The 25,375-nt window shown below is 42.1% G+C and overlaps 1 protein-coding gene across 6 annotated transcripts in view; it reads right to left on the bottom strand.

The window, feature by feature from the left end:
- The window catches only part of SH3PXD2A (SH3 and PX domains 2A), a 373,845-nt gene that overhangs the window by 51,233 nt on the left and 297,237 nt on the right, over positions 1–25,375 (bottom strand). For all 6 annotated transcript variants that reach the window (XM_056529706.1, XM_056529705.1, XM_056529708.1 and 3 more), the window contains one exon: positions 23,772–23,903. In XM_056529706.1, the coding sequence (XP_056385681.1) occupies positions 23,772–23,903 (132 nt within the window). The remainder of the gene's footprint in view (positions 1–23,771; positions 23,904–25,375) is intronic.

Consider the following 25,375-nt stretch of genomic DNA (forward strand, 5'->3'; position numbering starts at 1 on the left):
TAAAGGGCATAAATCACCTATTATTCCTAAATTCTTTGGAATAACGTGCTTTAGCCCCCTTTAGGCAGCACATAGAGCCCCCCTTTAGGCATCACATAGTTAGATCCCCCTTTAGGCAGCACATAGATTCCCCCATATTAGGCAGCACATAGTTAGAGCCTCCCTTTGGGCAGCACATAGAGCCCCCTTTAGGCAGCACATAGTTAGATACCCTTTAGGCATCACATAGTTAGATCCCTCCTTTAGGCAGTACATAGATTCCCCCATGTTAGGCAGCACATAGTTAGAGCCCCCCTTTAGGCAGCACATAGATTCCCCCATATTAGGCCGCACATAGTTAGAGCCTCCCTTTAGGCAGCACATAGAGCCCCCTTTAGGCAGCACATATTTAGATCCCCCCCTTTAGGCAGCACATAGATTCCCCCATATTAGGCAGCACATAGTTAGAGCCCCTTTAGGCAGCACTGGTTTTCACAGCCAAAAAAGGCATTTTTTATTTTTATTTGAACAACTGTCACACCAAATGTGATTTGCACTAGTGTGACAATGAGCAAAAAAGGTTGCCAGCGGAGTTCCCCTTTTAAGCAGAGGTCCCCAACCAGGGTGCCTCCAGCTGTTGCAAGACACACGGACTGATATTTCAGCCCTAAAAAGGGCTTTTTTTGGGTGCTGTCCTTAAAGCAGATGTTACACTAGTGCTTTAGGAGTAAAGTGGACCCTGAATACACCACCTAGCAGCAACCTAGCTATCGCTTTCCCTATTACAGCAGGAGCAGCTTCTCTGTCCCTCTACTTTCTAAGCCTGCAGCATGCCGAATGAAGGTAACATGGCGTCCGTGCAGGAGGTAGGAGGGTCTGGAAGGGAGGGACTGCTGCTGATTGGCTGTAATGTGTCTGCTGATTCTGACTCACAGGGTCAAAGTTTACCGCAATGTTAAAGTATAGGGGGCGAATCGAACTTCACATATGTTCGCCCGGCGATGAGAACGCAAACATGCTAAGTTCGCCGGGAACTGTTCGCCGGCGAACAATTCGCGACATCTCTACTGGGCATGTATATAATTATTTTTTGTGGGGGAGGAACAAGATGCTTCTCGGAGTTTGTGTCCCTGGTCTTTTAAAGGGGATCTGTCAGCTCAATACCCAGTAGCTATCTCTCACACCAGTTTTTGCAGCCCTGCACCTGGTACGTAGCTGATATTTTCCCTTTAAAGTGTACCTGTCATCAACAAAAACTTTTTATATAATGTGGATAATACCAATATATGTGTATTTGCAATATACATTGGTTAAAAAGTCCTAAGTGTACAGAGCCGGAGCCCTACTTGACCTTAGTGTACAGAGATCCCTGCTTGTCCTCAGTGTACAGAGCCCTGCTTGTCCTCACTGCACAGAGCCCTGCTTGTCCTCAGTGTACAGAGCCCTGCTTGTCCTCACTGCATAGAGCCCTGCTTGTCCTCAGTGTACAGAGCCCTGCTTGTCCTTACTGCACAGAGCTCTGCTTGTCCTCAGTGTACAGAGCCCTGCTTGTCCTCAGTGTACAGAGCTCTGCTTGCCCTCACTGAACAGAGCCCTGATTTTCCTCAGTGTACAGAGCCCTGCTTGTCCTCAGTGTACAGAGCCCTGCTTGTCCTCAGTGCACAGAGTCCTGCTTGTCCTCAATGCACAGAGCCCTGCTTGTCCTCAGTGCACAGAGCCCTGCTTTTCCTCAGGGTACAGAGCCCTGCTTGTCCTCAATGCACAGAGCCCTGCTTTTCCTCAATGCTCAGAGTCCTGCTTATCCTCATTGTACAGAGCCCAGCTTGTCCTCAATGCACAGAGCCCTGCTTGTCCTCAGTGTACAGAGTCCTGCTTGTCCTCAGTGTACAGAGCCCTGCTTGTCCTCAGTGTACAGAGCCCTGCTTGTCCTCAGTGTACAGAGCCCTGCTTGTCCTCAGTGTACAGAGCCCTGCTTGTCCTCAGTGTACAGAGCCCTGCTTGTCCTCAGTGTACAGAGCCCTGTTTGTCCTCAGTGTACACAGCCCTGCTTGTCCTCAGTGTACAGAGCCCTGTTTGTCCTCAGTGTACAGAGCCCTGCTTGTCTTCAGTGTACAGAGCCCTGCTTGTCCTCACTGCACAGAACCCTGCTTGTCCTCAATGCACAGAGCCCTGCTTTTATTCAATGCACAGAGCCCTGCTTGTCCTCAATGCACAGAGCACGGCTTATCCTCACTGTACAGAGCCCTGTTTGTCCTTAGTGTGAAGAGCCCTGCTTGTCTTCAGTGTACAGAGCCCTGCTTGTCCTCACTGCACAGAACCCTGCTTGTCCTCAATGCACAGAGCCCTGCTTGTCCTCAATGCACAGAGCCCTGCTTGTCCTCAATGCACAGAGCCCAACTTATCCTCATTGTACAGAGCCCTGCTTGTCCTCAGTGCACAGAGCCCTGCTTGTCCTCAGTGTACAGAGCCCTGTTTGTCCTCAGTGTACAGAGCCCTTGCTTGTCCACCCACACTTCCTGTATTTGGACTCCTCATAAAGACACAAAGGCAATAGATGCAGGGACAAAAAATTATATTTAACCAATGTATATCACAAATATACATATAAAGGTATTGTCTACATTATATAAAAAGTTTTTGTTGATGACAGGTACACTTTAAGGGAAGAACCACCAACTCTGAACTATTGCATGGACATGGACTACATCCAAGTGTATACCTTTAGTTGCATATGTTGTTAAATGTCTGTATTTTTAGACTTCCCTTTCAGAATCCCTTTCTGGGATGCATGAGAGTTGTAGTACAGTAAACTTTGCAATAATGAAAGTTGCCCAACCCAGCCTGAAATTACCCAGGAGAGCTTAAGTCCAGCTGTGCTGAGCTGCTATAACAGCAGGGAGGGGAAAAAAAGGAATTACGCTCCAAATCTTGGAGCAGAAACTGAAATGCAAGCCCAACCCTACAACAGAGCTCATAGTTGGGTTGAGAAAACTATTTCTATCCATTCAGCCCATAAAACTCTTTGGGCGCCAGGCTTTCCTAGAATTCTGATACAACAGTATATGTGAATCTATAGCCAGCTGTGGCATCTTTCAGCATTTTCCTTGAGAGGGGTTGGCGAGGATGTGACCATTTGAAATGTCTGTTAAGTTTACACGATTATTTTATGGAACAAAGAATTAATACTTATGGCCGGTGCCAAACCTCTGCTCCATGCAGAAGATTCCCAATAAGAGGCCAGCCGAAAAAGAAGAAAAAAAAAAAACAATCCCCAAACTCTCAAATATCACAATTTTATTTGCAGTACCTTGTCTGATAGTGATTATGGCCGGTTACTGGCTGCCAAAAATGACTGGAACCGCTTATTTTCTGTATGGCTCAGGGAAAACTACTGCCTCAGCATGCTAATAATACTGTCCTCATTTGACACAACACGTACTATATATTATTATGCTCCCTCAATGTTTTTCTGCAAATTCTTTTTCCCTCCTCTATTGAAAATAATTGATCTCAGACGGTACATTTGGATTATGAAATCTAACGCAGCTCCCTATTCCACAGAGTGGGCAGCTTATTGTGCTGCGCTATGTAGAGGGAGAGTGCATACAAGTAAGGCAGAGAGAGTTGTGTAGACTACTTTCTAGGACAACAATGAAGCAGATCATTACAGGGTCTTGTGCTTAAAGGGCTACTCCACCCCAGACATCCTATCCACAATCCAAAGGATAGGGGAAAAGATGTCTGATCGTGGGGGTCCCGCTCTCGGCTGCGGCAACCCAGACATCTGGTGCATGGAGCGAACTTTGCTCTATGCTAGATGACTGGCGATGCAGGGCGGAGGCTCGTGATGTCACGGTTGCTCGTGACATCACAGCCACGCCCCCTCAATGCAAGTCTATGGGAGGGGGTGTGACGTCCATCACACTCCCTCCCATAGACTTGCATTAAGGGGCGTGGCCATGACATCACAATCAGGCGTGGCCGTGACGTCACAAGCCTCTGGCGCTGCACCCGACACTCTAAACAAACGCCAGGTGCATCAGCGAGTTCGCGGGCGATCAGACATCATATCCCCTATCCTTGGGATAAGATGTCTAGGGGCAGAGTACCCCTTTAATGCATGGTTTATATATACATGTGACTTTACCAATTTTTTTAACAATGCATACAGAACTTCAGACAAGCTATCAAAATTGTGATGATGTCACATTTGTCTCAGCATGCAAACAAGACGAAGAATAAGATACATCTTCCTCTGAAGAAAAACTGCAAAGGCAGATCCCAATTTGACCATTTACCGAAACCATAATACTCAACAACTAGAAGCAACTTGTTCATTCGACAGCCACCTTTCCAGTTTACCACATTCACATTAATGCTCAACTCGGCCAATCGTTCATGTGTTCTGAATAGGAAGAGGGGAGGTAAGCAAAAGCCAGACAGCTGAAATGTAACATGGTAGATGCTTTTCTCCTCTAACACTATCTGATTGGGAAGAGTCCGGAGCCCTAAATACACATTAGACTGTCGACAAGACTTAACAAAAATGGCGGGTTAGACCAAATTTTTCCTAATGTATATGGATATTTTACATAAAGACAGGACACATATCTACTTTGCAGATATGTAGTTAGGGTTGGGTTGGTGGGGCACGTGTCCTGGGATCCAGGGGTGGTGGCAACAAGGTCTAAGGCAGCAAACAAAGAAAGTCTTGCTACCACCATGCCTCTTGTGAAGATGAAGAAGAATCTATTAAAGAGAGCCTGTCACCAGACTAAACTTTTAATATATTGTTCCTTATGTAATTATAAGACACTTTACAATATACTTGCGGTTAAAATTCTCAACCTTTATATGTTTTTAATGTGATTGAAAAAACGGCCATTGGGTGGCTCTGTTCTGTTCCCTGTGCAAGTCAAACAGTTAGTTTGGTCTCCTCCAGGACTTGCAGAAGTCCAAACTCAGGAAGTGCGTGCTGGGCATGGCGAGGCACAGCTCTCGGAGGCTTCAATGACGTAGCATCTGATATGGAACGCCCACTTTCTCCTGTCGGGAGCTCACACAATGTGAGCAAGGGGAAAGGTATGATACAGAGCTTTTTAAAGCTCGGAAAAAAAATGTAAGGGCAGTAGGGGTGTAAGGAGTAGTTAGGGAATATAATCTGAGTTAGTTCACAAAATATGGTTGATGATAGGTACTCTTTAATAATCATAGATATTGAGGAACCATAGAAATGGACAGTGGGATGACCATGGAGGGGAGATTTGTATGGATGCACTGATCAGTAGAGGTCCCATCATTTAAGTGCTCACCAATCTACCATTTATTACCCCATCAGTAAAAAAGAGGTAAAATAGTGGGGAAAAATCCTATAAACGCTGCAAATCTTTCATTTACCAAAGAAAAAAATTAAGCAAAGTACATTTTCTAACCAATAGAACAGTTTTCATTTTGAAGCAATACCTGCTTTTACATAAATTTATGATGTCTATAATATTTGCTTGCACATAAACATAACCATTCATTAAATACATCGAACAACAATGGTGAAGACACCAGAATTCTACAGAAGCAGCTTATCTTAAGTGATGGCTATTTCAAGCATAGCAAAAACTTTTAAAATGCAATAAGATGATGAAAATCTCCAGGTTTTTGCCTTGAAGCAAGCTCATATGGTATAGCTGACGGATGTACAGTTAAACCCAGGTCTGTGTATTCAGCTGTGCTCCTCAATTCATATTCAACATCAAGGTAGACTTTGATCTGGTTATTTAGGTAATAAAATCCAAACTGTATGTTTATTAGCAGATGCATTCATTTTTTCCTATACATTTATTACTCCAGGTTTACTAACAAGCTTTAGGCTTTAAAATCTAGAGAGCTGAACTACTCTATGCATCATGCTCAAGTCATCCAAAAAGTGGAATTCTTGCAGTGGTTCGATGACACTCTTTACCAATACGTTACCATAATGAGCTGGGACCAAGACCTATTTTTACTCTGTTTCCTAACCTGAGAAGGCCTGTTTAACAGATGTGAGTCAATATTTGCTTAGAGACTGCAAAAAATACCTTCTAGCTATCTGTAGTTCCAGATGAAACAGTCACGTGAAGAATAAAGCCGGTGTTGCAATAATTTACCCTCTAGAGCCGCTGCGTTCTTCCTAGCACCAGTGGGAAACAACCCGGCTCCAACATTATTAGTGATAGACTTAATGCATCCAACAGTCAGCAGGGAACATCTGTTTTTAGGATTAGCCAAACTTTATTGACATCAGTAAAAAAAGCTAAATAAAAAGGACTTTATAGAATTGTCTTGCTAAACATTGTGTAATAATGTCAAAAAAGGACCAAGATTTACTGTACACATTATACAACTTTCCTTTAATAAATCTCTCCATTATCTAGATATTTCTCAGATAAAAGCGTCGTAATCCTTATTGCCAAATAAAAATGCTGGAACATCCGCACTATTTTCTTATGCTATCTCCTGATGTCTTTGTAATGGACTCATCTACTAATTTCCCCTTTAGACCAAAAAAAAAAATCATTTTTCCAGAAAGTTCCGGATATATCTTTAATGACTTCTTAGTTCTAATAGGAAAGAACTTGTGCTCATTTTTTATTATAACTATATTGTATTGTCTCGGTGTGTTGGGTCTTTAGAGGACTTCTGTATGTAGGAACTAATAACATTCTAAGGGTGGCTTTGTGAAGTACTAGCTCGCATACATTTCAGATGCGTGCCAAAAGAACAAACATATCTGTGTACCGTGGACGCCAGTAGATAGATATGGTATAAAAATTATGAGTTCTCAGGGGGGGGCAGACACCATTAAATTGCTGTTTAGAAAGACGAGATGTCCTGCAGCCGGAGTAGGTGCTAAACAGGAACTTCTTTATAGGATCACAACAGGAACAGTACAACCATAAAATGCCGATGCATTTCGAATCACATGGATTCTTAGTCATGGCATCATGAATTGAATTGCTGTTAGCGTATAAAAGGAAAATCAATCTTTCCTGGAGCTGATGGTGGATTCCCAACTTTAATTTCTCAGCCAAGTGTCAGGGAGGCAGAGTTGAGCTGCTCAAGTGCCATGGCCTACCACGCTTCCTCATTCACCCACATTTCCCAGTCCTTTCTTGACTGACATAAAGGGCTCTGTACAACAATTAAGGAGGGTCTGGGAGGTAAAGGCAAGCAAGGAGGCGTCCACTTAAACAGCCTAACTCCGCCTCCTTGACACCTGGCTAAGAAATAAAAATATGATTTTATTAGTTTGTCAACCATCATCTCTAGGAAAGGTAGTTTTCTTTTATACCCTAACAGCTATCCAACATTGTCAGCAGAAAATACAGGTGACACATTCCCTTTGTCCACTGAGATTGCCAAGAATACCTTTTATTTGCTAACTGAAAAAGAGGATACCAAAAAGCAAACTTTCATGACCTCATATGATCCTTTCAGGCATGGTTAAAGATGGGGGAGATTGAATAAACCTGTGTATAGGAAGTGTGGTGCAGTTGCCCATAGCAACCAATCAGATTGCTTCTTTCATTTTTTTTAAGAGTCCTCAGAGAATTAAAGAAGCGATCTGATTGGTTGCTATGGGCAACTGCACCACTCTTCCTCTACACAGGTTTTGATAAATCTCCCTAATTGTGTTAAACCAGCCTGATAAAGGGCAATATAGGGTCGCAAAAGCTTGCTTTTTGACATACAGTAATCTTTTTCAGATACATATTGAGGTATTAACAGTTGATACAGATATATGCCATACATTTCAGCTGTTGAACGAATGCTTATTTGGGCAACAGCTTTCACTCCAGATCCCCTCCATACATATGCACACTCAGCCAAGGGAAGAAAGGTAAGCTGCACCTTTGACAGCAGCTTAAAGGGGTTATCCAGGAAAAAACTTTTTTTTATATATGTAAACTGGCTCCAGAAAGTTAAACAGATTTGTAAATTACTTCTATTAAAAAATCTTAATCCTTTCAGTACTTATGAGCTTCTGAAGTTTAGGTTGTTATTTTCTGTCTAAGTAATCTCTGATGACACCTGTCTCGGGAAACGCCCAGTTTAGAAGAGGTTTGCTATGGGAATTTGCTTCTAAACTGGGCGTTTCCTGAGACAGGTGTCATCAGAGAGCACTTAGACAGAAAAGAACAACCTTAACTTCAGAAGCTCATAAGTACTGAAAGGATTAAGATTTTTTAATAGAAGTAATTTACAAATCTGTTTAACTTTCTGGAACCAGTTGATATATAAAAAAAAGTTTTTTCCTGGAATACCCCTTTAAAGGGGTATTCCGCCCCTAGACATCTTATCCCCTATCCAAAGGATAGGGGATAAGATGTCAGATTGCCGCGGTCCCGCTGCTGGGGACCCCAGGGATCGCTGCTGTGGCACCGCACTATCATTACAGCACAGAGCGAGTTCGCTCTGTGCGTAATGACGGGCGATACGGGGGACGGAGCAGCGTGACTTCATGGCGCCGCCCCTCGTGACATCACGGCCCGTCCCCTTAATGCAAGTCTATGGCAGGGGGTGTGACGACCGCCACACCCCCTCCCATAGTCTTGTATTGAAAGGGGCGGGCCGTGCCATCATGAGGGGCGGAGCCGTGACGTAACAATGCTCCGGCCCCTGTACCGCCCATCATTACGTGCAGAGTGAACTCGCTCTGTGCTGTAATGATAGCGCGGTGCCGCAGCGGGGATCCCAGGGGTCCCCAGCAGCGGGACCGCGGCGATCTGACATCTTATCCCCTATCCTTTGAATAGGGGATAAGATGTCTAGGGGCGGAATACCCCTTTAAGGTATCCCTTTATCTTCCATGAGAACAAATTCATCACGCTTGAGCCTTCTTTTCCCTGCCATCTCAATTTGGGGAAGAGTCACATTAGATATGTGGCGGATCTTGACGAAATCTGCAGATTTGGCTGAAATCAATATAACGTATATGGCCAGCTGTAACAAGGGTCCAATAGCATAAGTAAAGAATCTGAGGTTCCTTACACTATAATAGGTCCTAAAGATCTAGTAGATAATCCTAATTTGGGCATCAAACAACTTTGAACATTTTAAGGTAAGAAAAGCATCTTGAGGTTTTAGGAGAAGACAGATATCAGCAGTCCCCCTATGTGGATTTCAACAAGCCAAATCCTATATTCTGCCAGGAGATAAGCAATGTCAAAGGCATCTGGCAGCAGATCATTTCCCTATTGGTCAACAGACATGTTTATGAGGGAGTGGTGAGTAATAGCTGATGATCAAATGCTAATTGCCCAAATTTGTCCAAAAGCTGTCACCCGTGTACTGGCTCAAATTCTCAAAATGATAAAATAGGTGATTGACAAGTAGTCTTAATAAAAAAAAATAACGGAAAAAAAAAGAAATCACGTTTTACCTCATTATTAGAATGACATATTAGATGCTAAATTGCTAAATAGCTAAGCGTACACTAAAAACAACTACTGCTAGGACGAACATTGTATGTTGAAACCATAATTCTATGGAAACCTGGTAATTGGTTCTAAAGCCCCAAAATATCAAAATGCGAGAAATAAAGAAAAATAAGTAGATAACTAATACAGATAAAGCAAATCCTTACATATAAAAGTAAGAAAGAGCTGCTGGGAGCTGTAAATCACTGTCTATGTCAGTGTTTCCCAACCAGGGTGCCTCCAGCTGTTGCAAAACTACAACTCCCAGCATGCCCGGACAGCCGTCGGCTGTCCGGGCATGCTGGGAGTTGTAGTTTTGCAACAGCTGGAGGCATCCTGGTTGGGAAACAAAGGTTTAAGTAGAGGACAGGAGCTTCTTCAGGGTCCTATACAGTACACACAGTGGGAGGTATGTATGAAGGATTTTACCCTGTTTTTTTCTGCTGTGATTTGTCTCAAATTTCCTTTTATGTCCCTTTTTGCGACAAACAATTGCGCCAAATGGTTTAGAACAAAATCACTGATTTCACTTTGTTAGTCGTGATTTCAGTTACAATCATTCTTTGGTCTGGAATTCATTAATTGCAACTTTTCGATTTGGCGCAAGTTTAGGCGCAAATACCTTCATTTAGGCGCAAATCCACACCATGAATAAAGTGACAGAGAACATAGCTACAACAATAGAATGTCCCAAAGTCAGATTTACTGGCTGGGGTCTGCGCCTTTTGTAGGGCTACATTTGTGCCAAAATTACAAACTTACGTACGACAATTGATAATTTTGGCGCAAATATGCTCTATTTGACGCAAAAAAGCATAAAATCACACATTGCTACACCATTATTGATACATACCCCCCAGTGTCCCAAATGGAGCCACCCTTGCTTGGTGTCCAAAGGAGCAGCTAACTCAGGCACAGGTAAGGAGTAGTACAGAACTTGTAGTTCCTCCCTGTACTGTAGGGGGCACTACCAGACAGCCAGTCAGTGCATGCACTTCAGTAATACAGGTGATTTACCAGAAAAATGCCCATTCTGATTGGTCAGTTCCTCCAGTTGTGACATGTCTCGCAGATCTGGACTGTATGTAGCATTGTATGTTGAGTCTGGTTTCAAATTACAATGGTCCAGAAAAAAACATTGTATGTTGAAACTATTGTATGTTGAGGCCATTGTAAGTTGAGGGATCACTGTACGTACTGGCCTGATATGAACTTCTTAGTGATGGCTATAATGGCCGAACCCTAGGACATTTGGTGGCTTAAAGCGAAGTCATTTTCTCTGTCAGCTTTTGAAAAATGGCAGAACTTAAAACATAATACACAACAATGCCTAATAAATAAGAAAATAAACCACTAAAGGGAAGAATCCAGCCTATGAGCAGATATAGACGCTAGAGTGTGTCATGACGAAAATTCCAGACAATACAGGATTTATTGCAATTTCTCATCGGATTTTCATGTCTGAACAGACCAGAGTGACAATGGTTGGGGTAGGTAGGGTGATTATGTTTAATTGTCAGGTTTGCTTTCTGATGAGCTGACAGACTGGCCTTCTCTGCGGTGTGAGCATGTGTAGAGCGCCTACATACATGTGCCCACCAAGGTAGAAGATACAGAATACTCCCCCTTACCCCACTCTGGTTGTGTTTCTACATCCTCCTTCTTAATTCCATGCGCTGCAGTTCAACATCATCTCTGTCAAGTCTCCTTTACTATATTTAGAATTTTACAAGAATACATACTCTCCATTGGCAGTGCTCAATACATTGGGTTTGACTGATCTCATTAAAGGGGTACTCTGATGGAAAACAAGTGGAAAACAAATGTTTTCAAATCATCTAGTGCCAGAAAGTTATAGGGATTTGTAAATTACTTTTATTTAAAAATCCTAATCCTTCCAGTACCTATCAGCTGCTGTATACTACAGAGAAAGTGGTGTAGTTCTTTCCAGTCTGACGGCTGTTCATTGTAGGAGCAAATCCCCATAGCAAACCTCTATCCCCATAGCAAACCTCTCCTGCTCTGGACAGTTCCTGACATGGACAAAGGTGTCAGAAGAGAGCACTGTGGTCAGACTGGAAACAACTACATAACTTTCTCTAGAGCATACTACAGCTGATAAGTACTGGAAGGATTAAAATTTATATTACAGAGAAAGTGGTGTAGTTCTTTCCAGTCTGACGGCTGTTCATTGTAGGAGCAAATCCCCATAGCAAACCTCTATCCCCATAGCAAACCTCTCCTGCTCTGGACAGTTCCTGACATGGACAAAGGTGTCAGAAGAGAGCACTGTGGTCAGACTGGAAACAACTAAATAACTTTCTCTAGAGCATACTACAGCTGATAAGTACTGGAAGGATTAAGATTTTTAAATAGAAGTAATTTTTACAAATCTTTATAACTTGTTGGCACTAGTTGATTTGAAAACATTTTCTTTTCCAATGGAATACCCCTTTAAGGGCCCATCCACACTGCTGAATTTCTGCCAGCAGCATTCCACTTGAAGCAGAGTCCCATTGTATTCAATGGGATTCTGCTGCAGTGTTCACACAGCAGAATATGGAAAATTCTGCAGTAGAAATTAAAGATTTAGGATCTGACAAAATAGTAAACGTGCATTCTTTTGGCAGAATTCCGCCGGACGGCCTTTCTGTCTATGAAGATGGTGCACGTTCGAGTGGTCCCACTGCCGATGATTTAGTCAGTTCCCGCTGCAGACAGATGTCTGCTGCAGGAATATCTCTGGGCAGAGATTCAGCAGTGTGGACGAACCCCTTAAGAGAACATGTCGGCAGGAAATTAGGGGTGTAAATAAGTACATGGCTAGGTACGGCTTCTCATCAGGATTACAGTCATACTTTTTTAAATCCCCATAGTCTTTCCATTGCCAAGATAAAAGCCTTTGGTAATAGGTAAATAAGGCTTTAGTGCCCAGGGGGCGTTCCACATGATGGCAAGAGCCCAGGCATAGCCAATGGATCTACTCTTATTCACTGCGTCTGTATCTGCTGTAAATTAAAGGCAGGGTACACAAGCAAGCACAGAGGTGCATATAGATGGGCTTGGTAACCTTGAGTTCTTGCCATGATGGGAAACACTCCCAAGGCACTTGGGCCTAATTTACATACTAAAAAAGGCTTATATCTCACCAATGGAAATGACCACAGATATTAAAAAATTATTTTTTTTTAAAGTACCGTATGTCCAGAATCTTAATGACTAGCCTTATCTAGCCATGTCCTTATTTACATCAGTTTTTCTGATGACAGGTCCACTTTAAGGCACACTACAGATTTTTATATATATATATATATATATATATATATATATATATATATATATACACTATGAAGAACAAAAAGGGCAAAAGGCAAGATGTGAAAATGAGCACAATGAAGGTTTTTTTTCACAGTATAACTGTAATAGTCACTCATGCAGATCACACCCTGTGTGTCACAGAGCCTGTTCAAGGTCTTGCAGAGACACCACTTTTAATTTGTCAGCATAAAAGGCGGCAAAGAAGTCCACGTCCAGGGTAAACAGTTTTGGGAAACGGTTTCTTAGGCAGTTTTAGCCAAACATGTTATAAAGACAGGATTGTTTGCTGTGGTTCCTTATTCAGCAATATTTCCATCAAGAAAACGTATTGTGTTTTACAATATGAAGTACCAGGGGAAAGGGAGGATGTCCAAGTACAATGGGGTCTTCAATAACTCCAGGCAAAACACCGTCATGTTCCCAGCTGCCAGGGTAGTGTTATAACTGGCAGTTCTAAATCTGTTTATTGATGCTATAGTAATAAGCATGTTGTGCATTCAGTATGGTCGAATCGGAGGGAGCCAATTTTCCAGGGTACAGGAAGGGAGGAATAGTAGGTGGTGTTAAGTAATTACTGGCAAGTACCACGATATATCTCAAATGATGGTAACGGACGGAGAGTATTTCATAACTAATAATAAAAGTTTTAATTTACAAAACTCACACTATGTAAGAAAACTATGGTCTGCTAAAAGCCAAAAACATCTGTGCCAGATGGTAAAAAAAAATTGCAGTTGTAGTTACTGGGAGGAGTAGAAGAATTATACAAGCAATTCATGGGTCGGCATCATCGGATAAAAATAAAGAAAACCAAAAGAAATGTTCTCACTTTTATAGGCTGTAATAAATATAGGCATAAAACTAATAACATTTTTAAAAGCGCAACAATCTCTTGGTCCAGTTATGAGTAAAAGTAGAAGGAGAGAGGGAGCAGTTAAGGTTATGCTCACATTGACGCTAATATTTCTGTGTTTCTGTTTCATTTTAGAAATAGAAAACCAAAAATAAAGGCGATGCCAGATCCCTTACATCCTGGACACAAATAAACCCAGTTGACATTGACTGGATCTATAGTGTTACTGTCATGGTGCCCAGTATTTAACCAGACAAAATAGTGCTCCATGCTGAGCTAATTTATTTGTCCAAGGAACTCTGTGCCATATGTCAGATTATGCGATTTTGTCCTGTAGGTTTGAGGTAAAGGGTTCTATAACAGATGTGAGTCCAGTATGGTCTAAAGAAAAACTCTTAAAGACCCTTACTACTTACAAAAATGAAGACCATAAAGTTCCTCACCTACCTTCCTAATATATCATAATTAGGCTGTTTTCTTTTAGTTGACAGCACTGTATCTTTATATGTCTTGTAGGAACCAATATGACCTAGCCTGGCTTAGTGCTCAATATAAATTTGTCTGGGAAGCTTTATTAAAGGTTGAGACAGGATTTGAAAGGCTGTCACAGGACCTCCCCCCCCCCCCCCCAAACTACTGCCCATGACCCAAAGTAATGGTCTGCTCCTATGTACCCTAAGGACCTTTTGGGCCCCTTCAGGCTCATGGGTCTGGGTACAGCTGCACACACTATAGCGAATAACCAGCTATATCCTACAGAAGCTAAATTAAGCTATAAATGCAGTTGATATGATACAAACAATAACAGCCATCTGCATCCCGTAGCCTCGTGTATACAAAAACACAAGCGTAATATCTAAGGCCCAGTTCACACAATCTTCCACTCCATCCAGGAGAGCTCAGTATGGTACTTGAGTGGAGAAAAAATAATAATCTGCTCCTGTTTTTTTCTCCACTCAACTCCTCCAAAACAACAAACACAAGATGGACCCCATTCAAGTAAATGGGATCCATCAGGACCCGTTGTACAAAGGACTCATTTGGCCCTGTTTTGTGGTGCTGAACGGATACTGTGATGGAGCTCACCCAGATGGAGCTATATGGTGGTCAGAACTAAGCCTTAGCTGTGACAATCTGTTCTACTGGTCAGGTCATTTACAACACCACAAGATGGGTTTCAGCTGGCCCTGGGGCAATATATTAACCAAATATGAATAGAGATTGTTGGCTTTCACCATTTTGGATAGTATTTTTGGTTGATACAGAAAATTTTTATTCTGAGCTCAATTGTGATCAGCAGCCTGTATGAGCAAATCTGGAGAAAAATATAATCTGACACATCAGATACATGTCAATCATCTAATGTAATTGGTGAAGGATGCACATCTACTTTGTCTATTTTTAGGAAGCATACACACTTAGCATGAGTAAAGAACCTGCTTCTTGTGATGGTACCTTTTCCATTCTTAACTGACAGGGCTGTAAACATGAACAGCTATCTTTCTAATAAATAATAATAATAAAAAAAAAATATGTTCCTAATTTGCCGTCTCCTGCTTGGGACCAGTACTATGCAATCCAGCACATGACTATTGCAAAATACTGGAATAATGAATGGAATTCAGCTTCAGTATGTCAACAAAACCCTCCACGTTCTAAAAACAGAACACGAAAACATTTAAATGCAAACACATTTCGGTTACATATATGGCCGGTTCTAGCTGTGCCTTATGGTTTTGCTGACTGGATTATGCACAGTGTGGCATGCTGTATGAGAAATAAAACTACAAAAAATATTACTAAGCCTTTCCTACTGTTAAGGTCTGTGTTACTTGGACGGGCCGACTGGTTGATGGTTTAAACATAGAGTGCAATGAACTTTTCTAAGAGGCCGGCAAATAAATCAGGAAATGCAAAAGAATATTTATGCAAAGCAAAACAGCTTATAAGAATTAAGAAACATTAGTAAACTTTGGGCAATCAGGTCGTTTTTTTATGGATTGTTCCCAGATCGGAAAACAATATCTTTTTGTCACAAGTTCACAAAAAAGTACAACAAAGCCATATATATATATATATATATATATATATATATATATATATATATGTATATACACATCCATAAATAAATACAGCTACTATGGCTAGGTCTCATTTAAGGAGCAATGGCCACAATTCTCTAGCCTCCTAAGCTCCTACTGAACTGAGCTTAGATCATCAGACTCTGTAGGAGGTTATGGTATTGTAGTCATGATATAGATTGAAATCAGTCTTAAGATGCCCATACACTTACATCAAAAGTTAACTAAACACGCTAAGTTCCTTGAGTTCGACAGACTCTCTAATGTGTATGGGGCCTCCCAACTCTCTCCCAACAAATTATATCAGGAGAAAAAAAGGTAAGGTATGTTCACTGCCTGGCCCTATAGTTCTCAAGTCATAACACAGGAACATTTGACCAACAGCTCTAAAGATATGTTGCCACCTTTACTCCCATAACAACTCTGTGGTTCCCTACTTGGCACTAAAATGCACTTACAAGCCCAACCCCCCCCCCCCCTACTCCTTTTAAAGGGCTATTCCCATCTCAACCATTTATGGCATATCCACGGGCTGTTACTGAGAGTCCACAAAATATTTATTGGACAATAATGGCATATATCCCACAGATGTTAATAGGAGCTAAGAAAACAGTGTAGAATGGCAAGCCACCCTGTTAACGTAACTTCTGAGATACAGTGTTAGAGTGGGTTGTGGTACTATGCTATACACAAACCTCACAAAACAGCATTCGAAATTTCAGCCACCTTTGGCTGCAGCAATGAGGTTAAGTGGGACAGGGGGCACTGTAATCCTATCAATTGGTGCAGGTCCCAGGGGATATGCAATAAATGTTTGATGTTGAGGAAAAGAAGGATTGTGCATGTTGAATTTCAAAGCCCAAGTATTTTGTTCTCAAAGGAGAGATGTCTGGCAGTGGCGTCTTTCTATTTTCTCATTGAGGACACATGGCTGCTTGGACTGAGCATGCATGTGCATGAAGAGCATGGTAGGAATCCCTTTTATGCTCCGGGGCCTTGGGGCAACCACAGCCTCTGTCCCCCCTAGAGCTAAGCCCCTGGACAAGTATTTGCAGGGTTCCTATACCATCTCCCAGCTGTGGAACTGTGTAGTTGTCATGTGGCTGAATTATTTTTGATTGATTTGTATCGGGTATCGTGAGGTAAGGGTTGTAGCACAAGGGTTAAACATTTTACTCTTTACTGTTACCACTGCTGGATTGTGTCTATACGAATGTATTGCACATTAGTCACTTTTCTATATAGAAACCTTTAGAAGGTCTGAGAAAGGAGTCTCCCAAGTCAAACCCTTTCTGCCCAGAAGGCTGGAATCAACCCTGTTCAGACATAGCTGAACAAGTACTCTTCTGCATTCAACCTTGTAAGCTTTCAGCTGGAGTTGGTGCTGCACGGCTATCACGTCACGATCGTCTGTATCTTATGCTCTGAGATTGGGAACTGTAATACCCATAACCATGAGTAAAAGTATTCTCAGATATCTGTACTACAGTTAGTCAACCTGTGTAGGCCCTTCCTTGGTAGAGAATTATCTATATTGGACTGTGTATTAATCACTTACAACATTAAAGAGCATTACCCCAGGGTTAAAGGGGTACTCCGGTGGAAGACATATATATTATTTTTTTTAAATCAACTGGTGCCAGAAAGTTAGACAGATTTGAAAATGACTTCTATAAAAAAATCTTTGCCCTTCCAGTACTTATTAGCAGCTGTATGCTACAGAGGTCCGTATCAGGAACTGTCCAGAGCAGGAGAAAATCCCCACAGCAAACCTATGCTGCTCTGGACAGTTCCTGACACGGACAGAGGTGTCATCAGAGAGCACTGTGGACAAGAAAAGAAAGAAATTCAAAAAGAAAAGAATTTCATCTGTAGCATACAGCTGCTAATAAGTAAAGATTTTTTAATAGAAGTAATTTACAAATCTGTCTAACTTTCTGGCAGCAGTTCATTGGAAAAAAAAGTTTTCCACCGGAGTACCCCTTTAAGTTCTACCAGATACTGAGACACAAATCCCAAGTTCCAGGGACCAGCACAAAAATGCACGTCCTCTCAGACAGGGGAGTCTGTGCAGATAAGTGATATCATTTTTTGGTTTCAGTCTTGTTTAGATTAGTATGTCCTGACCATCCACTAGCACACCAAGTATAGAAATGAACATCTTAGCTGGGACAGATCCCCAGTTATAAAGTTTGCAATGACTTAAATGGGGACCAACAGGGTTAGCTAGCCACAAAGCCATCTGTGACTACAATGTAGACTTTGCATGAGGTACTACTACCCTAAGTTGCTCTGGACTACTTCACCTATCTTCCTTGTGGGCACAACATAGTGGCTCAATATTCATCTTTGCAAAACAATGATCTAGAGATCAAAGGCACGTTATGACTTTTACTGCATGTCAAAGAGTGAAAATATGGCATTATTGCAGACGCTCCATAGACGCTCCATGGGTGGAGCTTTCCTTTAAACATTTAGTACTAAATTCAAGTATTACTAGACTAGATCATTAATGTTAAACACTTAACTACCAGTTATCAAGATGGAAGACGCTAAGTAGAAAGAGATTCAATATCACAGCCAGTAAGGTTTTTCTAGTACAACATTCCAGCACTGAAAGATGACTAGTTTTAGGGTTGTAACATGCATTTGTATTTTCTTTGGGTGGACCCTGTGGTTTTCACTTGGCCTACTTTCTTTGACTTTATCTCTTAGAATGCAGCACATCTGCCAGGAGTTTGCTTAACAAAGAAGAGTTTAATTTCTAGAGTTATTCGGAGAAATCTGCAGCCAAGAAATCCCTGTCATTTTGAACTTTCCACGAAATGGCCATTGTTTAAAACAGAGTCTCAGCTGTAGAGTCAATAGCCTCATGGTTAACGGTAAACCATAAACATGGAGCATGGGCCTTCCAGTGAGAAACTCTGACACTATAAATCTGGACAAGCAGATACAGAGACACAACTCCTAAGTTACTGGGACCACCACAAAAATGCACGTCCTCTCAGACAGGGGAGTCTGTACAGAGAAGTGATTTCATTTTCTGGTTTCAGTCTTGTTTAGATTAGTATGTCCCAACCATCCACTAGCACACCAAGTATAGAAATGAACGCCTTAGCTGGGACACTTGTAAAGATCCAGCCAGTGGGCCAGTAAACAGTCAGGAATGTACTCTGTCTGTAGATCTAATGGAGGAACTAGTGAAAACATGTCATCATTATATTGTGTGCAGGTTTACCTTCTGTTTACTGTCAGGAAGGTGGAGTAACTCTGATTATTCTAATACAATGTAATTGCCTGGATACCACATATGGCGTGCATTGAGTTTACAACACTTCTGCATTAGCTTAATACTAGGTGTCACAGGTAAACAAAGCCAGAATCTAGGGAACTGGCCTAGCGGGCACCTGTTTATAAGCTACCACTGCTACAATGGACATTATGGGCATATGCCCTGCATGTATCCTAAATTAAGCAAGTACATGACTAATTCTATAAATGCTGAATATGCCTATTTAGTTTCTTCAGGAACCCTATAAAGAAACCATTTGTGAGTTCTCTCAATGCATTTGAAACACTGACTGGTAGCTTGATACTATTTAGATGGTCATATGCTCTAAAGTAGAAAATCCCCAATCTTGTAGACAGGCACTCGTTTACAGAATTTTAACATGGCTAGAATTTTTTGACAGGTGAAAACGGCCAAATCAACCGACAAATGAGCATTTGCCTTTAAGAACCTCTTAATGTCCTGTGTAATAGGGCCCTAAGAGGTACTGTAATTATTGACCCCATATCAAAACTTGTAACGTGGGTATCCAACTCTGCTATGACCACCATTAACAAAAAGTTAAATATCCCTAAGTTATCATCCCTTCCTTTCTTGGACTTTGAGTGCTCTGCATTCCAAAGAGAGGCCTGTCTCATGAAGGAAACCCCTGCACATATGCCCTGTGCAGAAGATACTCAACTAAGGACCCCTTATAAGCCAAATGAGCATCTCCTATACTGGCAAACTTGCACCATCCTTGTATTACAAGGCTATCTATTTATCTGAATGGTCTCCAAGTAATACTATAATATTGTAAAGCTTGCTGCAGCTTTCTCCCAGGAGGGTGCCAACAGTGGGACCCAAGGTGATCAGCTGATTACCCCAGGAGCTGCATTCTGAATGGGGTTATCTCTGATAACTCATCCCCCAATGATCTTTTATGAAGACCAATCTGCTGATATCCAGTACTCCACACCAACGGCAAACTGAAGTACATCTCTATTGATACTCTATGATGTACTCTATGATGTAGAGACATCACGTCCTCTTTATATCTGAAACTAAATCTTTCGAAAACAGAACTTCTTGTTTTTTCTACATCAACTGATACTGTACCAAACCCTGACATTTCCATCTCGGTATGTGGTACTACCATAACTCCCGGGCAGCAGGCTCGCTGTCTTGGAGTTATACTTGACTCTGATCTGTCTTTCACTCCCCATATTCAGTCCCTTTCACGTTCTTGTCACCTGCATCTCAAAAACATTTCCAGAATCCGCCCGTTTCTCAATACTGAATCTGCTAAAACTCTCATTATTGCTTTGATTCACTCCCGCCTCGATTACTGTAACTCGTTACTAATAAGTAGGGATCGACCGATATCGTTTTTTTAGGGCCGATACCGATAATCAGTGCAGGTTAGGGCCGATAGCCGATAACTTATACCGATATTCCGGTATAAGTTATCGGCTATTTAACCCCCTGCGACACCGCTGCAGATCATTGATTTAAAGCGGGTGCTTTAAATCAATGATCTGCAGTGGCTTTTGCGGGGCCATAGACCACCGCCACCACCCGCTTCTCTCCCCCTACCTGTCAGGGTGGTCCGGGCCATCTATCCATCGTTCATGTATTGTCCGGGGGCATTCCGGGTGGAGGGTGGTCAGGTCCGGGCTGTCCTTCTTCTCCGGCGGTCATCTTCTCCACTCCGGGCAGGCTCCGGCCTAGTACGCTGCATAGACGCCGCTGCGCAGTGACACCCGTGCGCAGCGACGCACCTGACGTCACGGCGTAGCGGCGTCTATGCAGTGTACTAGGCCGGAGCCTGCCCGGAGTGGAGAAGATGACCGCCGGAGAAGAAGGACAGCCCGGACCGGACCACCCTCCACCCGGAACGCCCCCGGACACTACATGAACGATGGATGGCCCGGACCACCCCCATTACGGGTAAGTTTTATTTTTTTATTGACTCGGAGGGTGGGGGAGGGGCCCGACCGATATAGCGGTATGGGCAAAAATCCATACCGGTATACCGCCCAGCATCACGGTGGGGGGTGCGGTGCGGCGGGTCGGGGGGGGAGGGGGCGGTCGCGGGACGGTGCGGGGCATTATTGGCTAATCGGCAAGATAATTGCCGATACCGATAATGCCCAAAATCGTGATTATCGGCCGATAATATCGGCCATACCGATAATCGGTCGATCCCTACTAATAAGCCTTCCTTTCTCCAAACTCTCGCCTCTCCAGTCCATCCTTAATGCCGCAGCCAGACTCCTCTTCCTCTCCAGCCGCTACACCGATGCCTCCTCCCTGTGCCAGTCACTACACTGGTTCCCAATTCAGTCCAGAATACAGTACAAAATCCTCAGTCTCACACACAAAGCTCTCCACAATGCTGCACCTCCCTACATCTCCTCTCTCATCTCAGTCTACCATCCTACACGTTCTCTCCGATCTGCTAATGATCTCACACTAACATCTTTTATAATCCGAACTTCTCACTCCCGTCACCAAGACTTCACTCGTGCTGCACCGGTTCTCTGGAATGCTATCCCTCAATCCCTCAGACTCAACAACAACATCCATAGTTTCAAACGTGGCCTGAAAACACATCTCTTCAGACAGGCCTATAACATTCTTTAATAGGCCTCTACATATCCTCAACATATCCCCGCACCTCTTGTTTGAATAGTTATTGTGTAATATTATGTCTGATACTTGTCTTTGTTTGTACCCCATAATTGTAAGCGCTGCGGAATCTGTAGGCGCTATATAAATAAATTATTATTATTGATATACATGTAAACAAGCATCCTGATTACATGTCCTGATAACAGTCAGTATATCAGGACATGTTAACAATAGAAATGCTCTGTTAATATATCATGTTTATGTTGTTATAGATCACTCTTGCAGCCAGTAATTGGCTGAGGGGCAGTGTGATACTCCAGGCCCTAACGTCACTCCAGGCCCGGGCATCACAATTTCTGAGCGAAAGAGGCTCATAGCCAGGGACATTGGAGGCAAATGAAAGTTTTTTTATTTTTTAATAGACTTTTAAGTGGGAAAAGTTTTGAAAAATCCCCTCCCGCTGGATACATTTTTCTGTTAAGCGTGTATTTAAGAATTTTGGTGATACATAAATATTGATAGACAGATGTGGCTATTTATTTATTTTAATTTTTTTTCAAATTTTCTATGATTCTATTTATATTTATTATAATCCTACAATCTTGCAGTTTTCATTTTCATTCTGGCCTTATATTAGGCTAACACTTCCTGTTCTATAAGGGGATCACTTTTGCAGAATTACAATGAAAGTTAACTCACATATTGGGAACACGTGATTCACCATTCAAAATAACAGCTTGCCTCCTACCCCTCCCTGCACAATGACCTCTGCACAGGTCACAGAGCATATTTCCAACACTCTCTCATTAATGGCTGCAGTAAAGCATAACTCTGAATGCTGTTAACAGCAGATTAGGCAATATGGCTGCCTCCATAACCATGTACAGAAAACTAAATAAAAACTAAATAAAAAACTACAATCAGGAAATTAAAAAAATTGAAAAATAAGAGGATGTATCAACATCTGGTTTTATTTATCATAACAAATCCAGGTGATGCATTCCCTTCAAATTCCTGTTTATGATTGTAAATAGTGAAGCTATAGGCAAGGAAATGGACTTCAATAATAACAATATGTCTGAAAAGGATGATGGACTATCACAGGCTCAGGGGCTCCACATATAAATTACCATGATCTCTGGAATTCTCCATTGCGGTAGCTAAATCTGAAACATTACTGGCTCATGCTGTATGGAACAAATTGCCAATCCCTTCTTCCTAAAATATAGTTTTTCTAGCCCAGGCAGCAGAAACGTTTGCTGACACTTTGATTTCAGGTCTCCACCCACTGCTTCCATCCCAACCACAGAAAGAAAAACCGATGGGTGAAATGATCTCCCAGACAGACTGCCACATTTACAGGAGTTTTGGAAACGGGCCTGTGATACGCACAATGAGACAACACAGCAGCATGTAGCAACAAAGCCCAATACAATGTACAATGCACAGGATAAAGTGATATGGGATACTTGCAGAACTAAAAACCAAGTAGCTAGAATGTAAACACACATGGCATTAACTAAATATTCAACCGGAACAACTGCACTGTTTGCTTATGTCACTATGGTTGGAAATACACAATATCAACCAATCGCTGATCGGAGCCATATTGTAACAATAAAAAAGCAACAAAACACAACCTGATCTGGGAAGGAGTTTTGCAGGCCATAGATGAAATAGAAACTTGTACAGTATGTGCCAAAAATGACAGCTATCCCCTTTGGCCTCAAAGAGCCTCCAATCCAATACACGTAGCTTAAGGATCCAGCAATGTGTGGCTGCACAATTCAGAAACAATGACACAATGACTGGCTCTTGTCGCTTCCGTATGAAAAAAAATACAGCTACATTGTTGACTAATAATTACTTGATAATGAATTAAACTATTACAGCTGTCTGGTTTGACAGTTGACACCCATACAAACAAGTAGGTGGTGCCCCTATGGTTAAAACAGTGATGCAATATTACTAATCCATACATAAGGCATAGGAGACATTCTTACAGAGCAAGGCAATATTGTTGGCTAGGAGCCCAAATCAACTGGGGAAACGTTTTACCTCCTGAGCCAAGTTCAGTACCAGATGTAGTTAATGTACAGCCTTGCCTATGGGAGGGGAGCACAGAGCACACTTGTAAGAATGGAGACAAAAAGCTTACACAAAACAAAAATATGAAGAGGTCTTACCACTTTCATTTTTCTCGATGACATCCACGAGCTCCCCAGCTTTCAGACTAATCTCAGAGTTTTCTTGCTTCTCATAGTTGGACACCACAACATATTGTTCCAGGATCATGGGTTCAGAGTTGCCATCAGCACCTGGGGACGGGAAAAAGCAAGCAGTCAGCCACCTTCCAGACATCGCTCCTCGAGAGCGACCTTCGTCCATCCGATTCATGGTAGGCCAACTTGTCAACAGATTTTAGCCAATCAGAACACAATCTCTGCTTGCAGCATAGGTCCAAAGGGCTGGCCATATAGATGTCTCCCTTTCTGGCCCTTGAAAAAGGAGCAAGGAGAAACATTTGATGGAAAAGGGAAAAAAAAGAGAAAAAAATTGTGGTGAAGAACTTTGGGCAAATCAGTCATAGGGCTTCATGTCGGAGCTGGTTCAGATCCTCCTGATATGACAAGCAAAGACTAAGAAGTGAAAAAAGTGAGTGGAATTGCAGCTAGGGCCCCATGTAAACTAATAGAGAAAGTGAACGGCTCTACTCGGCAAGGAAAAAGTGCTTTCTCTTATGACTCCAGCTGGAAGTCAAGAGGCGACTGTAGACGCCAATCATATTCATTTGCACTAGAGTTCTTAAACAGAAACACATGAGTAAAACTGAGTAAAGAGGGAGGGAGGGGAGGGAATAGCAAGGAGGAGGGGGGAAGAGAGAGAGAAAGGAAGGAGGAGAAGGTCTGTACACTGTTTACTTCAAGCAGCAGACATAAAGCCCCAGCGCCAGATTCTTTCAAAGAGGATTTTCCATATATATATTCTGCAGCAGTTCTTCAACATTTTCTTCATTTAACCCCTTTAGATAAACTGCATACCAAATAATGATGTTTGACAGAGATTGCAGCTACCGTATTGGGGCTATTCAATGAGCAATGAATATACACAATATAGAAAAGCTCATGTCTTGTATGAACATTGATTACTTTGGCCCCGTTACCTGTATCAACCAAAGGTTAGCTTTTAACTATATAGTCCAGAGTTGTAATATACCATTTCCTTTCAGTAAGAGGGCTACCATTTATGAGTAAGAGGGCTGCAGCATTATATACAATTGTGGCATTTTGATAGGACACCCCATATATGTCTGATGGGTGGGGTGGTGCAGAGGGACTGACATTGATCACTAAAATTAAGTGACTGTGGTACTGCTCTCATTGGTCAAGCCTGGTGGACAGTCAATAGTAGCCATCAGACCAACCTACTAAAAAGAGGAAATAATGTCCTAATGGCACAAGAGAAGTTTGCATCTGAGAATACCATGTGAACGTTCACCTCACCTGAACGTTCACATGGTGAACATCTCCCATATGCATGCCGATAATGAAAAAAATGTAAAGACTGTAAAATTATTTTGTAATCCCCAAGGGAACAGGGATTGATGTGGGAAAATAAAATCTACAGTGCTGTGGAGTAGGTTGCCCATATATGTGAAAGTAATTGAATAGAAAGATAATATTTATTTCTAATCAAATAGTTTCCATTCAGTGGAATTCTGTTTAATCTCTCATGCATTTGCTCACATCACCTAACATGCCCCTCTGTCGCTGGTCCTAAGAACAGCACC

This window comes from Hyla sarda, chromosome 7 (genome assembly GCF_029499605.1).
Source record: "Hyla sarda isolate aHylSar1 chromosome 7, aHylSar1.hap1, whole genome shotgun sequence".
In the NCBI taxonomy this organism is placed as follows: Eukaryota; Metazoa; Chordata; class Amphibia; order Anura; family Hylidae; genus Hyla; species Hyla sarda.